The sequence below is a fragment of the Perognathus longimembris genome, chromosome 21 (genome assembly GCF_023159225.1).
Source record: "Perognathus longimembris pacificus isolate PPM17 chromosome 21, ASM2315922v1, whole genome shotgun sequence".
NCBI classification, from domain to species: Eukaryota; Metazoa; Chordata; class Mammalia; order Rodentia; family Heteromyidae; genus Perognathus; species Perognathus longimembris.
The window spans coordinates 4,457,493-4,475,928 of NC_063181.1; the positions used below are offsets into that span (position 1 = coordinate 4,457,493).

The 18,436-nt window shown below is 62.3% G+C and overlaps 1 protein-coding gene across 1 annotated transcript in view; it reads right to left on the minus strand.

The window, feature by feature from the left end:
• Positions 1-805: 805 nt before the first annotated feature.
• Positions 806-18,436, minus strand: part of Msra (methionine sulfoxide reductase A) — a 226,225-nt gene continuing 208,594 nt past the window's right edge. The window contains exon 6 of the mRNA XM_048330739.1: positions 806-1,002. Within this exon, the coding sequence (XP_048186696.1) occupies positions 838-1,002 (165 nt within the window). The 3' untranslated portion in view covers positions 806-837. The remainder of the gene's footprint in view (positions 1,003-18,436) is intronic.

Genomic DNA, 18,436 nt, shown 5'->3' on the forward strand with positions numbered 1-18,436 from the left:
CCCACTTCCCCATCCCCGCGCCCCGCTTCCCATCCCCGCGCCCCGCTTCCCCATTCCCGCGCCCCGCTTCCCCAGCCCCGCGCCCCGCTTCCCATCCCCGCGCCCCGCTTCCCCATTCCCGCGCCCCGCTTCCCCATCCCCGCGCCCCGCTTCCCATCCCCGCGCCCCGAGTCCCAGCCCCGCGCCCCGCTTCCCATCCCCGCGCCCCGCTTCCCAAAGCCCCGCGCCCCGCTTCCCATCCCCGCGCCCCGCTTCCCATCCCCGCGCCCCGCTTCCCAGCCCCGCGCCCCGAGTCCCATCCCCGCGCCCCGCTTCCCCATCCCCACGCCCCGCTTCCCAGCCCCGCGCCCCCCAGGGCGCTTCTCCCTCCCCACCCCGCAGGACAGAGACGCCACGCCGCCGGTGCTGCTGCACTGTAACAGTGGTCTGCTTGTTTTTTATTGGAACAATCACTCCTCACAGCCGAGGGCGGAACACTGAGTTCATGGAGGTCACCGCATCTTTCCTCTGCACCTGGAGGGCCGGGAAGGGCCGGCTCGCCCCGTCGGAACGGTAAACGCCTGCAGACTGTAAGGCACCGGAGGGCGGGAGGTGAGGCGGCCCCCCCGAGCCGGGCTGCTCGACCCCAGACTGTCCAGAAAACTAACCCCACCCCAACTAGAAGACAGATGACATGGGATCAGCCTGCCATTGCACTTGCCGCGAATTAAACCTCCACACCAGCTGGGCTTTTATGATTGTCTTCGTGATTGCACGCGAACGTCGAGGGCCGCGGAGGTGGTGCCCGGAACCGGAAGCCTTTCTGCTGACACCCCCGGGACCCACCAGGCAGCGAGGTTACTGTTTGATACCCAGTGGGCAGGAGAGGCCGGTGCCGCCCAGGCCGCAGTAGCCGTCGGGGTTCTTGCTCAGGTACTGCTGATGGTAGTCCTCGGCGTAGTAGAAGGCCTGCCCCTCCCGGATGTCCGTGGTGATGGGCCCAAAGCTGTGCTCCGAGAGAACCTGCCAGGAGAGAAGGAGGGAGAGGCTGAGTGCAGGACCTGGCTGGCTCCCCGGGGAGGCGTGGCAGGCGGGTGACAAGCAGGGGTCCTGCGTGCTCAGCGAGGACGCATCTCCACCGTCGAGGTGGGTTAGGGTTGACACCTGTTGCTTCTTTCACAGCTCCTGCCCCCTCCTCCCCCCCCCCCCCCACGCTGGTGTTGGGGCCCCAGCACGGCGCCCTGAGGCTCCACAGGGCACAGTGGGTCTGAGTGCAAACCTGCTCCAACAGGGCTTCGGCAGACGGGCAGGGAGCTGCAGGCCCTCCCTCGCCCCCTCCCCCGGCCCTCAGGCGACAGCCGGTTCCTCCAGACCCTGCTCCTTGGCCCGGGAGCTGGGGTCTGTGCCCTGAGCTCTAGGCCAAGGCCCTGGAGAGCCAGGTCAAGGGAGGACGTGGCCGGAGGGCCTGTCCAGCCCTTGCTGCCCTCACCCCATCTGTGACCCAGTTGAGTCCCGGTGGCACCGGCTGCCGGGGCAGGAAGCGCCTGGGTGGGGGCTGGGGGCGCAGCGCGGGGGTTTGTGGGGTGGGAGATGGGTTAGGAAATAGACTTGCTCCCCTCGGGCTTGGCTGTCTCTGGTCCCGGCTGGGTTTCTGCAATGCCCCTGTTCTTCCTTACTGCAGACTACTGGGGCCCGTGGATGCTGGTGACCGAGACGCGGCCCCGCTGCTGTCGGAGGGGCAGCCGCCATGCCCGCAGCAGCCTCGGAGGGGAGGAGCTCCTGTCTGCATGCAGGCAGCCAAGCCAACGCTCGGATTCGGCTCGCGTCGCGCGGGGCCCTCTCCCCTGCATCCGCCTGTGCCCCCGGAGCCGGAGGGAGGCAGATCCGGGACCCTCCAGCCGAGCGGGGCAGGGACAGCCGGGACCACCGTCCCCAAGGGCGGGAGAGGACCACAGGCGGCCACATTGCTCTCGAGGATTAGAAATAAGAGCGAGGGCCATGCTAGCATCCATTTTAACTTTCTTTGGGGTCAACTAGTAATTATCCGGGGCTCACCATAGGCCAGTCTGTGTGAGAACACCTCATGCGTGTTAATTTTAGCTCCCCGCAGCCACAGGGAGGAAGTGCTGTTCTCATCTTCCGTGTGTAGAGGGGAGTGGCCGCTAGTGACCTTGACCCTGCCTTCCTCAGCTTGCCTGGGGGCTGCAGAGGCTCCAGTCTGGCCGCTACCCTTCCCAGACCTCCCACCAGCGAGGCCCCCACAGGGGACGGGGTGGGGTGGGGCCACGCTCACTGGCCTCCAGGCCGCGGGTGAGGAAAGCCTTTCTGCACCCAGTTCTGGTGAGGTGTGCAACCTCTCGATACACCGAAACCTCAGGCGGATCCCCCCACCTGTGAATGATTCTGTGAACCCTGAAATCTCGGTGAAATCCATCCTTCCAGCACTTTGTGTTTCCATGGCAGAACTTGGCCCCTGGGACTGGAGGTGGAACATGTGCCTTCATGTGTGGGTAAGGATCTGGGGGGCTCTGCCAGGCACAGCGAGGGTCGGAGTCGGAGAGACCGCATTGGGAGTGGCGGGCCAGGTCCCTCTCCCAGCCACGCAGATTAAGATCACCACCCAGCATCAGCCCGGAAGGGGTGCCCCCGGGGGGACGCAGGGCAGCGGGGGGCTGGGACACCCAGGGAGGAGGAGCACGTGGATCAGCATGAGGTGGCGCTGTGCTAGCTGCTTCTAACAAAGAAGGCCGAGGTCAGGCCTTGGTATCTGCAGCCCAAAGCGAGCGGAGCGAAGATCATCTCCGCGATTCCGGAGCTCCTGCGGATATGGGGTGACCGGCCCGACCCCCGGGGAGGGACCCACCCGACCCACCCACCCTTGGCAGCGTCCACTTCCGTCCCGGACGAAGGGTTCAAACCCTGCCCACACTCCTTCTGCTTCACAAAATGGCTGCCCTGTGCCGGTGAGGATGGCCGTCCGTGCTCAGGAAGCCTCCAGAACCTCCTCCAGGCAAGGATGGGGGCCCCCCCCCAAGCTTCACCTCCTGCCCTCACCAGCCAGCCTCACAGCCAGAGGCCACCTGGGACAGAGCAGCCCCGGGGCCCGGAACAGGGCTGGACCGGGACGCAGGCAATACCAAGCTCCGCCACAAGATGGCAGGCACTCCACTCCAGAAACGGCCCCAGAGCCACCCCTTGTCCTGGGGACAGGAACCAAGCAGGACCAAGGCTTCCTTGCAGATCAAAGGCCGGGGTGCAACTCCCCCCAGACTGCCCCAGGGCCTGGGGACCCCCAGGTTCACGTTCCACAGCTGGCCAGCTGGCCCAACCTGCTGCTCTGCGTCCTCTCGTTGCCTGCCCTCACCACTGCCGCAGGGGGGCTGGTCCAAACGGCACCTCACTTAAATAACTCTTGGTGGACTGGCACCTGGTTCAGGAAACTTCTGGAAGGTCACCTAACGGAAGTGATCAGGGCTCCTTTCTCACAGGTGCTTCGCTCGCGCGTTCCTTACTGAGGCCCTAGCTACCACTGGAAGCCACTACGGGAAGGGATTGAGAACCCAAAATGAACCACTGAGGGCAGGCCTGGAGCTGTAGCTCCGTGGAGAGCCACTGCCTGGCAAGGGTGAGCCCCGGGTTCAAATGCCAGTACTGCCAAAACATATCCTGTTAGGGTATCCACGAACTTAGTCCCTGCGAGATTCACAATCCGCAATTACATAATTCCAGAATCCACTCCGTTAGACAGAAGCTCTGTCCCCATTCATCCCCCATTCGCCCCCACCCCCAGGGGCCCCTTCTACTCTCAATCCACACCATACGGAACACTCCAGGGCCCTCGTCTACATGGCCGACGGACACCTAGAGGGCGAGGGTTCGAGCACAAGTCCCGCGATGGCCGCGGTGGTGCTCTCCGTGGAAACTCACAGCCAAGCGTTTCCTCATCATTTCTAGGGCCCTCTGGAGGCCAGTTACGGCCACCAGATGGGGCCATCGAGTCCCGGAGTCACCTGGGCAGCGCCCACCCCCCCCAGGCAGGGGAGGTGCACTTCCCAGCCAATCCTAGGTGAGCCTGGTGACGACAAGCCACCCTGGTCATTATCACAGTTTGAAAGTCCTTGAGGCAAGGACAAACGGCCGTGCCAGCGAGCGGGAGTCGGCAGCAAGGAAGAGCAAACCCACAGTGCCAGCTTCCAACAGCCCCCGACTTTGAAACCCTCCTGAAGCACAATCCAAGCAAACTCTTGGCCCTCTGACCACCAAGAGAGCCGGGGCTTACGTGTTGGGGCTTGCGGGGCGGGGGGGCGGGGGGAAGAGAGGGGAATCACTGTTTATAAAACACATGTATGCATTTCATTTTATGTATGATGCTTTCTTTCAATGATATGAAATTAGTTCCTTGGAATTCCAGATTTATGATACTGAGCCCACAGGAGACTGGGGGCGGGCTTCTAAGAGCCAGCCCGGCTTGCCTTTGGGGTCAGGAATCCAGGCTAGAGGAAGTGGGGGGGGGGGGAAATGCAGTCACAAGATTTAATGCTTATCCGATGAACCTAAGAACACGGAGGGCAGAATGGGGGACAACGATTTAAGGGGTGACACGGATGCAGCTGCACTGTACCCTGTAAATTGACTTGTTGGATGGTAACGCCTTTGTCTAACTGCTTAAAGATAATAAAAACACAATTTAATAAACAAAGCCAGACAGGAAGGAGGGCGTGGAAGCGGCGCCTCACTCTGCCCTCTAGTGGCCACGCGGAGCTGGTACCAGGTAGACCATCCACCTTCTACCTTTCCCTTCGGAACTGGGAGACCACTTCAACTTCCGTTCCTCCTGGGTAAACTTCCGCTGGGCTTCTGCCCTGCACAAACACCCCATGGCAGATTTAGTAAGCTCCGCCAGTGCCAGTGTTCAAGCCCACGGTGCTCATCCACGGGCAGATTCTGGCTGACCAGAACGCCATCTGCAAATACACGTGGAGATGTCCAGCAGTGCTGGTCAGGCCTGTAGTCCTGGCTGCTCAGGAGGCTGAGATCTGAGGATCGCAGTTCAAAGCCAGCCTGGGCAGAGAAATAAAGAGACAGCTCTAATTAACCTTAAAAAAGAATGGAAATGGAGGTGTGGTTCACGTGATAGAGCATCAGACTCGAGCAAAAAGAAAAAAAGAAAGCCAAGCCAGAGTTCAAGGTCCTGAGTTCTAGCCCCAACACTGGCACATGCATGCGTGCCCCTGCATACACACACGTATAAGAAAGGCTACAATACAACTGGCATGGCTTTCAAATAAAACACCAGCAAGAAGAATACCATCTATTCCAAGCTGGACATCGTCTCATAGTTATCCAACCACCACCATTGGCATCTGTTCCTTTTTTTCCTTCTCCTTGGACTGCCAATCTCCAGTCCTCCCAGGCGGTTTTTTTGTCTCAGCCATGGGGAAGTGAGGCTAGCCACAGGTGACAGACAGGCCAGGGGCAGAACTGGACTGTGAACAATGTCTCCCAGACAATCTCCCGGGCTGCATCTCGGAACATCTCTCAGAAGAACAGATCAAAGTCTGTCTGGGCTGGAGACCTTTAGTCTCTTCTCCACCGGCTAATCTTCTCTGGTGCTTTGATGAGATTCCTAGGCAGGTGCTTCCGACAAGACAGCTTCAGAGAGAGCCCTTCCCATGCCAGGGCCGGGGACGGAGGGCGTTGGGAAGCCCTTGGTCCCGAGGCAGCCTTGGCCCCTTCCAGCTCCTTTCATTCGAAAGGGCTCAGCATGCCGACACACCCGACTTCGGGGATCATTTCGTGGCCCTCCGCAGGCTGCTTGTCCCTTGGCTCGCTTACCCCTTTCCTGGTGCGAGGATAACTGTCTACATCTAGTTTTTGGTTACTATTTTTTTTTAAAGCTACTGTAAACCTTTGGGAGACGAGTGTGCATGATCACAAGTCTTATTTCCCCCAGGTAAAGAGCCAGGAGTGGGACTGCCGGGCCGTGGGAAGTCAATGTGAACGGATGGATGGAACCAAATGGTTTTCCAAGATGGCGGAGCTGCCGCGCGTCCCACCAGCCGTGCGGACGCGTTCTCCGGGCTCCCACGGCAGCCAGCGCCGGGAACGGCAGGGCCGTGGGCTTTCAGCGTAGCTGCTCACAATGCTTCTCACCCGCCTTTCCCCAACGACCAACGACCTAATGCCCGATACCTCTGAATGCTCTTCTTTCGTCTTTTGCGCCTCTGGTAAAGTATTTGTTCAAGTAATTAATCAATTTTTCAATTGGCTGCTTTCCTTTCATTGTTGAATTTTGAGAGCTCCATACATTCTAAAAGTGTATTTGGACCAAATTCATGACTCCTGCCCAAGACTGTGTTTCCGTTAAACTCCTTCATTCTAGACTAACAGTGTGATGTGTTACCTGTAATCCATCCATCCATCCATCCATCCATCCGTCAGTCCGTCCATCCACACATACACACTTTTTAAGCCATCTTGGTTTTTATGTTTAGTTCAGGAACATTTGCTATGGTCCTCTACAGGTATTATATGAGGTACCAGGAAACTTTGGCCCCAGAAATGGAAGAACTGCTGGTTTTAAAGATGTGATTTAAGTGTATTTCTTAAATTCTTAAGACATACATGAGAATGGCTACAACATCAGCTTTTTGAGTATGCCAATTCTTCAAATAAATGAATGAACCATTTTTCCCCTTGTGCCTTTATAAAGACCATTCATTGGTCAATGCTTTCATAAGAGTTAAAAATATTTCTCAATACAGCCCTCGCTTAAGATTCTGAAAGAATTAGAAGGTTTCTTGTGTAATTTGAAGTGGATGTTCCTATGTTCTGAGCTTAGCAAATGTGATGAAATCTAAGTGAAAGACAAAGTAAAATCACTCAGTTCACACCCTTCTCCTGTCTAGGACTGATGTGGAAGTTTCATTTAACTGCACAGAACTGCTGGCAGAATATTCTAGGCTGCAGAAAATCAACTTTCCACAGCAACTTAAAAAGCAACAATTTCTTAAAATTCTTTTACAACGACTTATAATAATGACACCTCGCAACTGCTTTTATTCACTGATTAAGACAATTAAAGCTCTGCTCATTTCCATACGGAACGAAAGCTTCCCTCGAGACTCAGCTGCCCTGGGCTCGGTGACATCTGTCAACTGCAAACCCACGGTCCAGCTTGTGAACGTGAACCCCTCTCGTGTGTGGCAGCACAGATCATCTCACACCAAACTGGCTAGGGCTAGGAGGAAAATGATTCGTTCTTAAAAATTAGTATCCAAGGAAGCTAAAAATAAGACTGTGAGCAGTAACCAAAAAACGAGCCCAAGAGAGAGGCTGCTGTTAGGATTTATCTCCCCACCTCTCATGGAAAAGAATCCACCATGCGGTGAGGGAGGAGAGAGACACACGGAGAGACAGAGAGAGAGAGAGAAGCAGCTCTGTGGCATCTCGTCCAGCAGCTACACAGCCGAGGGCAGGCGTTCCTGTGGGGTTCCATGCACGGCCATGCCCCTGCACCGCTGCTGCTGGTGCTAGTCACCCCGCGTTCGCGGTCTCCCCCTCTCCACAGCCTCCTAGGAGAACTGTGGCCCCGTGGGCTCTTCTGGTGAGAACAGAGCCTCAGTGGACGGAGGGCTGAGGGCTCCCCTTGCAGGCTGCCCGAGCGTCTCCGAGTTTTTTGTTTTTCAAAAGGAAAAGGGTAGGAGGGAAAGAAGCCATCTGGGGGTTGGGGGTCGGAAACGGGCCCCGAGTGTTCTTGGTGACGGCATCACGTTCGTGTTCTGTGAGGTTCAGACGCAGCGGGGGAGGCGCGCGGGAACATCAGCTAGTCACGCCATTTCCACGTGCGCGCCCGGGGCGCGCTTTCTGGCTAAGACCATAGAACGGTGCGCGCTGGCATGAGCGCCATGGTACCGTGCTGTCCTCACGTCTCCCGGGGCCCCTCGACGGCCCTGTTGGTGCTGAGGTTGGTGGCCAGAGGGGCGAAGCCCACCAGCCTCACCACGCAGCCCGCGCCTGTGACCGGAGCCGCCCCCCCCCCCCCGCCCCTCAGGCCGGGCTGAGGACTCGACGAGACCGTGCACTGGGAATACCATCTCCCGTGGACGCGGCGGCGGTGGCGCCGCTCCGGTGGCTTCTGTGGCGCGGTGATCTTTCTGAGCCCAGGGACCGTCACGCCGCGAGAACCGCAGGGAGGAGGGCGGAGCCCAGGCGGAAACACGCAGAGCCTGGCGCGCCGAGGCCTTCCCACCCTGGGCTGTGTGTCACCAGCCAGCCCAAATAAGGGACCTGGTTTTTACCTGCCACGCAGCTGCGTGGCCCTCTGAAGCCAGCCTCGTGAATAGGTTGTGGGGTGGGAGGGGGGGACTAAGAGCCCGCTGTGGCTCTCGTGTGGCTCCCGCCGTGGCTCTGTGTCACACACACACACACACACACACACACTGCCTGTGCTGCTCTACGGAGTCTTAGGAGACCCGCGTCACGGCCCTTTGATGGGGGTCGTGTGAGCACCCCATTCTGGCAGGGGGAGCACAGTCCAGAGGAGGGGGAGGCAGGGCTGGAGGCCTGGTGTCTATCAGGGCCACGCACCACGCTCGCCTTCTTAGCAGAAAGTATCCCGTTCCCACGGTGTGGCAACAGACAGCTGGCCCGTGATCGGTCCCGGGATCCCCCAAGGACACCCACGCAGGCCGCGTGTCCCCGTCCCCGGGCACCAGGCCACCCCCCCCCCCCAGACCCACACAGAGCCCGGAGGACAGGATCACCCCTCCCTGCGCTGGCCGGGGGGCAGGGAGCCGGGGACGCCCGTGGAGACGCGCTGCACCCGCGCGTCGAGGCGGAACGCCTTCACGCAGCTGCTTCGAGACGATTTCACAGTGACACGGACACGAGAGCTAGTCTTCCTGGGACGTGAGGACGCGGTTCTGGGTTCCCTGTCCCCACTCGGCGCGCCGTGGTCCCTTGTGCGTGCGTGTGCGTGTGCGTGCGCGTGCGCGTGTGTGTGTTCAGCACGTGTGGGTGTTGTCCCTGCGAGTCACCCTGAGCCCCTCCGGTGCCCCTTCCCGCACGCGCCAGCTGGCCGGGAGGCAGGGCGGCATGTGGGCTCCCTGGGCGCCCGGGGTCCAGGCCGGGGGAGGCGACGGCTGAGGCGCCGGAGTGGAAAGGAGAAGAAGTGCGGGGCGTGGGGCGCGCGGTTGCCCCCCCCCCGCCCCCGCTCCCTCTTTAAGAGCCTGGCTCCGGGAGCCGCTCTCCTCCCTGCCAGGGACGGAGCAGGCAGAGACTTGGCGCGGGCCTCGGCCAGATGTCACCCTCATCTGGCTGCCTTGGCTGCCTGCTTGTTTGGAATGAGCAGCCGGAACGCGGCGGCGGCGGTGGTGCGGGCAGGCGTGCGGGGCTGGGGGTGGCGGCGCCCTGCGGGCTGGGGTGGGGGGTGCGGTCGAGCCCCAGCCCCGGGGCGGGCCGGCCAGGGCAGCTCCCTGCGAGGCTCTGAACTGGGAGAAGGCCAAGGCGCGTTCCGGCTCCTTCCTCCCCGGCCACCCGGCGCTGACCACGGGACAGCGAATCACAGCAGCGAGAGACGCACACTGAACGAGGCCCCAGGGCGCCAGGCTGGGGTGGGGGGCCCTGAAGAACCCCACGTGCTTCCGGGAGGGGCCTGGGTGACCCCCTGGGGCGGAGCGGCGCGCAGCAGCGGGGCAGAGCCTGCCAACCGGCCCATTTTGGTCGCCATCTGCCGCGGTGAGCCCGGGCACCTGTCGGAAGCAGCTGCTCGTGGCAGATCGTAGGTGGGGGGGGAGGGGCTCGCCGCCCCGATGGCCCAGCGTGGGGGGGGGGCACTGCCTGTCCCCTCAGGAATGCCACCTGTCCACGTGCAAGCCCGTGCCACCGAGGGCGACAGATCCCCCCCCACCCCCCCACCCCCCCGCGCCTTCCAAGGGACGGCCAGGGAATGTCGCCTCCCGGCCCGCCTGGCCACGGGTTCCGGTCCCGGGCTGGGCTTGCAGGGCTCTCGGGGGAGCAGGGGGCGGGGGGGGGGGTGGCGGATTATGTCTGATCGTGTCTTCAAGGGTCCCTCATTTTATAGCACGCATTAGAATTTAACTCCTTTTTCAGGCCAAATAGTATTCCACCACCCATAGAAACCACACTTTTCTATTCGCCCATTCCCTACTGACAGATGCCTGGGTAGCTTCTGTCTTTTGCCTACGTTGAGCAATGCTACTGCACACCCTGGGTGTCGCCTATCAGTGATTTAGGCGCATGGGCACACGAGCGGCTCTGCATTTAACCTTTGACGGAACCGCTCGGCTGCTTTTCAGAGAGCAACCCCATCTCCCCATCCCAGAGCAAGCGCAGGGTTCCGATTCCCCCCGTCCTCTTAACCACGGGTCATTCTCTGTCTCCCGGGTTTCAGTGTGTCTGTCTTAAAGGGCAGAGGAGAATCTCGGTGTGGTTCTGATTTGTACTTCCAGACGTCTAATGATTTCAAGCATTCTTTCACACGCAGGCTGGGCATTGGTTTAACTTCTTGGGTAAAATGTCTACGTTAACGTCTTGTCATCTTTTACAGAGCTGGGGATCAAGCCCAGGACCTTGGCGAGGCTAGACAAGCACTCCGCCACAGAGCTACACCCTGCCTGCAGCCGGTTTTTGAAATGAGCTGTTCACATTTTTGCTGTTGTTTGTAGATCCTGGAGCCTGATTCCGCATCGCCTGTTCTGTGGGTTGTCTCTTCACTCTCTTGAAAGTCCTTTGACGCACGTTTTTAATTTTATTTATCTTGCATTGCCTGTGTTTCAGATATCACATCCAAGCTTTTTTGCCAAATCCAACATAGATCTGAATTAAATCCTTCACAACCTGTGACGATTTCCTTCTATGTTTTCTCCACTGGGGCCGATGGTTCCAGCCCTTAAGCTGTTAGGTCTTTGATTCATTTTGAGTTGTCTGGTGTAGAGTGCAAGGTACCTACCTTCAGATCTGCTTAGCCACCTCGCTTATCGTGATTGGTTGAAAATACTTCCCTTTTCCCATGGGAGGGGCCTGGCACCTTTTTTTTTTTTTTTTAAACAAAACATCTGACCAGGACAGAGGTCTCACTGACACGGCCCCCGGCCCAGCGGGCAGCCGCCAAAGCAGGTGCGCCATTCGTATGCATCTCTCCAGAGACTCCAGCCTCACTCACTGTCACACATCCGTGTGTCCTCCCCCTCCCTTACACACACACACACATACACACACACACACAGAAGCTAGACAAGCCACAGTCATGGAGTCCTCCCCTCTCTGTCTCTGTCTCCTCTCCTACTTTCTTCTCCAGGGACACGGGACACTGTCATCATTTCCCTTAACCCAACTACCTTCCAAGACTCTGCTCCTAGGACAAACCCCATACACACACACACACACACACACACACACACACACACACACACACACGGCTATGGCGATACTGGGAGACACCGGTGCAGCTGAGGTGATGGTTTCATTCTTGAGTCTCCTCCCATCATTGAAGTCCTCGCCCCCTGGCTCCACCCTGGCCTGCAAGCAGCTCAGGTGACCCCCACCTTGGCGACAGCTCTGAGTGGCCCCCCGAGGGCTGTGTACTCCTCCAGCTCATGGTTACAACACCGACACGGGTGGGAGGGTGAGTCAGACCCAGCCCACTGGCACCTGGGCCCGCCTCGAATGCTCCATCCTCAGGGGACCCCCCCCCACGTACGGCCCAGCACCCAGGCCACGTGACTCTTCTCCCGTTCCTTCCCACGAAGCGTGAGGCGGCTGAGGACAGGGACTGTCCTCTGTGTACCTCTGCAGCCCTAGCCCAGAACCTGGGATACAGCAGGTGTCCAGAAATAGTTGCTAAATGGAGGAACGGATGACTTCACGCTCCCGTTTGGAAAGTTTCGCAGCCCTTGGAAAATTCCAGAGTCGAGGCAGCTGCTCCCGTCCTCTGTGCACACAGGCGGCTCGCCCGTCCAAGGCTGGCAGGGGATCTGCTGAGCCCGGCTCGGGCCTCGGGCTCCTTCCCAGAGCCATCCCTCCGCGCGTGGGGCTGCATCTGCCGCGCCCGATAGCGGCGCCGGCCAGGGCCCCCCAGAGGCCCCCGCCCCCCCCCCCCGCCTCCAAGGCTATTTTCAAAGCAAACACAGAGGCCATGGGGATGTTTTTTTTTGCCCTTAAGAACAAGACAACTCCTCTGACATAATAAGGTTAAAACAGGAACGCAAAGCCTCCTCGTGCGTTTGCTCCCCGCGGGATGGAGATTGTCACCCGTCTCCCGGGTCCAGCTGGCAGCAGCCGGGCGCCGCCTCCGAGGAGAAGGGCAGCGGGGAGATCCGCCCCCCGCGCAGCTGAGGGCTTATTTTGGGCTGCACAGCTGCCGGAGGAGGCGCCGGCGGCGTCTCCCCCGCACCGAGGGCAGGGGCACAAACGCGGGCTGGGCAGAACACCCCTCCCTGCCCGAGGTGGGCGCCCCCACTTCCTTGCCGGGGGACTGACACACGAGGCCAGCTGGGGTGAAGGAGTCCTAGAGGTCAAAGCCCCGGAGGGGAGCACGGGCGAGGAAAGGACGCTGAGATCGCCCAGAGGGAGGGGCGGGAGACCGGGCCCAGAGGACAGCAGCATCGAGAAGAACGTGACCCGCACACTCTTGGTGTGTAGCGAGGTGGGAGGGACCCGCACCCCCTCACGCGGGGCGGGGGGGGCATGGAGGAGTCCATGCCGGACGCCGCCCGGGCAGCAGAAGTCAAAGCCCATCCGTAGAGCGGGCGGAAACGCGCCAGTTCAGGGCACAGCAGAATGGCTCCTCCACCCCGCGCTGAGCCCCCCCCAGCCCCCCCACTCTCACGACGCCCAAGGCTTTTCAGAGGCCTCCGCCCGCTGCCCGCCGGTGAGCTCGGCTGCTTCTCTCAGTCATTCAGAACAAGAAGAAGAAGAAGTCCTAAACACCGAGACCAAAACGAGACACGAACCCCACAACGCCCTTCAGAGGGAGCTGACATTCAGCGCGGACAGCCCCGCGCCCGCAAACCCATCCTCATGCGCCCCGAAACCAAAAGCGAGGCAGGGCGCGGGGCCTCCGGGGTGCTCCCCGTACCCCGCACCGTGCTGACCTCCTGGTCCACCCCCGGGCCCCGGGGCTGGGGGGTGGGGGGACAGCAAGCTGTGCCTCTAGCTCTTTCTACTTCAACCGCGCGCATGGCGGGGACAGTGACAGCGCTGCTACAGAGCGCCAGGGCTGGCGTCGGCCCCGGAGGCGCCCGGCCCCCCCCCCCCCCCCGCTTCCCCGAGGGTGGAAGGCAGAGGCTGCGTGGCCACAGGGTCGCTGCGGGGCGCCAGCCAACGCACACAGCAGCCCCCAAGAGGCCGGTGGGGGGTAAAAGCGTGCCCCCCACCCCCGCTCGGCCTTACACTTGCCAAGAGGAAGGGGCTCTCAAGCTCTCCTCACGGGGGGGTGGGGGAGGAACCCCTCCGAGGATGGGGGTGCTGCCCTGCGCCCCCCCCGCCTCGTGTCGGGTACTGGCACACGGCTCGTCCGCGGTCCGTGGCAGTGTGGCCCGGCTCGGTTACGTCAATGCCGGGCACTTCTAGTGGAAGGTTCTGGCTCCGGGTACCCGCGGGTCCTACGTGAATGTCACGGCCCGTTAGCGTGTGGCCCCGTGGGACGGCGTTCCGGGGGGGGGGGACAGACGCCCCCCACAGCCACGCAGGCATCGGCCAGGCGAACGGGGTGGGACTCGAGCCCCCCACGCCCCTGGGGCGGGATGAGGAGCACGCGGCATTGCTCCACCTCGGCTCCCACCGCAAACTAACGGATCCCCCCGCGGGCCCGTGAGGCGGGGGGACGGGGGGGGGGGAAGAGGGCCACGCGCGGGCGGGGGGGGGGGACGGGGGAGGGGCCCCGGGGGCCAGGGCTCCTCCCGGAAGGGACACCCTCACGTTCCTTTTCATTTCCGTGTGCCGGATGCGGCTTCCAAAGCACTGTTCACGAGCGTGGGGCTCGCAGTCAGCCTGGGCCGCCTGGAGCAGAGGGGGCGACGGCAGCTGAGTGAAGGGCCACGCGCCTGCCGAGGTTCCCAGGACCCCTGCCGCCCCGGCGCGGGGGGGGGGGGCTCCAGCGGCTCGGAGCAGCCCGCGCCACAGCGGGCCTCGGGACGCTGCCCCCGGCCCCGCTCACGCACCTCGGGAAGGGCGCTGGGCCCCATCCGGGTCCTCGCGCCCGCTCCGTGGCGCTCCTCACACCCACCACCTGCTCCGTGGTGCTCCTCACGCCCACCACCTGCTCCGTGGTGCTCCTCACGCCCACCACCTGCTCCGTGGTGCTCCTCACGCCCACCACCTGCTCCGTGGTGCTCCTCACGCCCACCACCTGCTCCGTGGTGCTCCTCACGCCCACCACCTGCTCCGTGGTGCTCCTCACGCCCACCACCTGCTCCGTGGTGCTCCTCACGCCCACCACCTGCTCCGTGGTGCTCCTCACGCCCACCACCTGCTCCGTGGTGCTCCTCACGCCCACCCTGTGGTGCTCCTCACGCCCACCACCTGCTCTGTGGTGCTCCTCATGCCCGCTCCATGGTGCTCCTCACACCCACCACCTGCTCCGTGGTGCTCCTCACGCCCACCACCTGCTCTGTGGTGCTCCTCACACCCACCACCTGCTCTGTGATGCTCCTCACGCCCGCCCTGTGGTGCTCCTCACACCCACCACCTGCCGTGGCGTGGGACCTTCCCACACTCCCACGCCGCCATCACCACGCCCCCAGTGCTACCCCCAGGGCATCGCCTGGGTGAACGAGGGCCCCTCGCAGATGCTTCCGGAGCACCGCGTCCTGGCACAGGGACAGGGCCCGGAGGCCATCCTCACACAGGCCCTTTCTACAGACCTGGACGGGAGAGGGTGGGGAAGGTGGAGAAGCGGACCGGGGCCGGGCGGGAGAGGTGCATGGTGGAGGGGCAGACACGGCGTAGGCTGAAGTGCGCACCCGCGGCTAGCCAGCTAGGGGCGGGGCGATCTCCGGGCGTCCAGACACCCCGCGTGCCCCCCCATGGTCTCGAGCCCATTGCAGCTCCCTGCCACCTGCAAATCCGAAAGCGGAGGCCAGGCGCTCCCAGCCTGGTTTTCGGGACACACTCTGGCAGACCTCGCTCTCGGCGCTACCTTTATGACTCGAGATTGGAGTTCCAAACGAGAGGCAGGTGTGCCATGGCAGCTCTGGCCGCTCTGCAGAGAGGGCACTGAAGCCAGCCACGGCGGCAGCTCTGGACCGCCGGGGCGGTGCGCGGGAGGCCCTGGCCAGCAGTAGCTCCTCAGACCTGCGTGATGGAGCTCGAGAAGCGGACTCCGCGTCCGCCTCAGGACCAGGAAGAACCACGGTGCTGGGGAAGGGGACCAGGAGGAGGGGCAGGGCCATCTCCAAGACCAAAGCCTCCTGAATGCTTGGCCCTGTTCCAGGGCTCAAGCGGCATCTAGAAGAGGGGAGCAGACAGGCCCAGCAAGGCCGCACGGTAGCCCGACCTCACCCAGCGCTGGGGGCGGGGGTGGGGGGGCAGTACAATGCCGGGGACGCCTCTTAAGCTCCCCAGGCCTCAGTTTGCCTTCCTGAGTAAGTACAAGGACCCCACGTCACCTGTGGTGACGTGGCTTGCGCCTCCTGTTCTCCGATGGCCTTCTGCTTCCGCTCGCATCCCTTTCCTGAAGGCGGGCCTGGCCCCGTGGCTGAGTGCACAGGATGGGCACAGTGGCAGGGGCCCGGGAGAGGCCCAGGGTGACTTCCAGGCCTCTGGAATGGCTGGGACTCCACGGATGCCCGCCACAGCTCCTAGCTAGCTAGCACAGGGCCTCAGTGGCTCCCTGAGCGTCGAGCCTGCCAGCGCTGGAGCACTGTGGGTGGAGCGGAATCTATGGCCCCACAGCTCAGGCAGGAGGAGGGGAAGCGCCCTACTCTGTGGTTCAATCCAGCAGCTCCAGGGAGAACGCAGGATCCTCGAACCCCAAGCATGAAGGCTGGGAGGGGGCGCGTGTGTGTTCCCACGCACGCGACTCAGGAGGCTGAGATGAGGAAGGCAGGGGTTCGAGGCAGTCTGGGCTACAAGTCTGTGGGGTTGCCCGCCACCCCAACAGAAAGGCCAGGGCTTGTGGCAGGTTCCTCACATCCCTTCCACACAGGAAGGGCAAATAAGAGGTGTGCGGCTCAGGTCAGCTTAGGTGAAAATAACCAGAGCAAAGAGGGCTGTGGTGACTCAAGCCGTAGCGTGTCTGCTGGGAAGTATGACGTCCTGAGGCCTGGAAAAGAATCCCTCTCCACCGTCGCTCCTTGTAATTTGCTTTGCCACTGAAGGCAGTGGGATTCGCATTGTCCATTACAGGCCCAGCTTTCCTTGTTTTCGCTAGCCCAGTCAATATTTCTGTGACTGGCCTGACCCTTCCAGGCACTGTGGCTGAGTTTGTAACCCATTCGCCAGGCAACCGAGAACCTGATTTGTCAGGTCATGAAGTTTGGATTTCACCTCGGAAGCGATCGGGGGGGGTGGGGGGGTGGGGGGGTGGGGGGGGCACTGAACAGGGCAGGGAGGCAGACTGCTCTGACAGCAGACCGAGGCAGGACGGAGCAGCCAGAGCGGGCATGCCAGCACCTAGGGATTTATCCTAACAAAATGTTTCTAAAAGATAAGGCCGTGTTTATGGCTTTGGGGTGGCGGGAACAAAGGGGCTCCCCCTAGGACGCGTCAAGCGGCCAGAGTGGGGTGGGAGAGAGGGAGGAGGGGGAGGGAAAGGAGGCGCCTTCCTGCAGGGGGACCAGGATGCTCAGGAAATGGCCAGAAGGCCGGCCTGGCGGGAGGAGGGGAGGGGAGGAGGGGAGGCCCCCGGCCCAGCCCCTCCCCAGCCCCGGCTCCCGAGGCTGAGGCCAGGTGGGAGTGAAATGGAGGGCGACGCAGGGCCCCGGGGGCAGCGGGCACGGCTGCCCAGGCGGGGTCGGCTCTCCTCAGCGTCTCGCCCTCCCCTTCCCGGGGTCATCTCTCCCCCCGCCCCCGCCCTGCCCCCAGCCTCCAGGGCTCGACGTGGGGCTGACAGACGGCAAGTCCTGTGGAACGTGGCGGAAGCGGACCTCGCCCCCCTGGGCGGCCAGGCAAGCAAGGCAGTGGAGATGTGAAACGGGCTCCGCGACGGAGGGACCCGCAGCCCGTGCGCGTGGGAAGCAGAGGATGGGCCCCTGATGGGACCGGAAAGGATGGCAGGAAGATGTGTGCTTCAAGTGACATTGCTGGGGAAGCCAGGGTATACATCACACAGACACACAGACACACAGACACACACACACACACACACAGACACACACACACACACACACACACTCACTAAGCCGTGGGTGTCAGTGAGACTCGGCCCTTAGCAAGTGTGTGTGTGGGGGGGGGGGGGTCTGTCCTGGAACTCTCACTGCAGCGGCGTCACAGACCATGGACCGGTTTCTGGACAGATTTCTGGGGCCCAGACCAGGGTTTCTAAGTCAGAAGGTCTGGGGTGCACGACACGAGGACCAGGCACAGAGCCGCAGTGGCCCCTGGGGAGGGAGGGAGGGTGGTCGGCGAGGCCACGTCACGGAGGGCGGGTCAACAGCCAGCCAGGGTGCGGGCCGCGGTCACAGGGGCGCCGGCTCCTCCCTCCCGGTCACGGTCAAGGTCACTGGAGACGCCACCCCGACGGGAAACTCCTGGGCGACTCTGAGATCGGGACGGACGGCCCTTCTGTCCCCCGGGGGCCCACGATGTCTGCCACCCAGGTGCTCTGGGACCGCTGCCGCTCAGTGACCTTCCCACTGGGCGATCGCCCTTCCCTGGGGTCCCGTAGAGTCCGAAGGAACACGTGGGCCCAGCTCACCCGGCCCCCATCTTTCTCACGACAAGGCCGTCTAGCCGGCAGCGGCGGAGCCGAGACTGGGGTCCCAGGACACCCGACCGCACCCACCGCCCTTTCTCCCCGCTTCTCCCCGCGCTGCCTGCCGGCCTGGCCTCCTGGGGCCCTGGGCCCTGGGCAGGGGCCACTGACTGGAAGCTTCCGTGCCGGGCCAGAGTTCCCCAAGTCGGGGTGGGCCCCCAAACGGCCATCACCGCGGCGCTCGAACCGAGACCCTCCGGAACCGCGAGCCTCGGCACCAACAGGAAACCCCCTTGGGGAGGCGGGGGACGGCGGGGGTGGCTCCCCGCTGGCTGGGCTCCCCCGGCTCAGCGGTTCAGCCCTTCCTTGGACTGTTTGCTGGGCAGCATTCTCCTGGGAATGCGCCACAATGAAGCCACCCAGAGACCCGGCAGAGGCTCCAGGCTGACCTGAGCCTGCGAGCGGCAGTTCCGGTGTCTGGAGACCCCGAGTCTCCCAGCTTCCTGCAGGCTTCTGGGGCTCCACTGCCATGCTAACCTCTCTCTCTCTTCTCTTTCTTTTCTTCCCTCCCTCCTTCCCTCC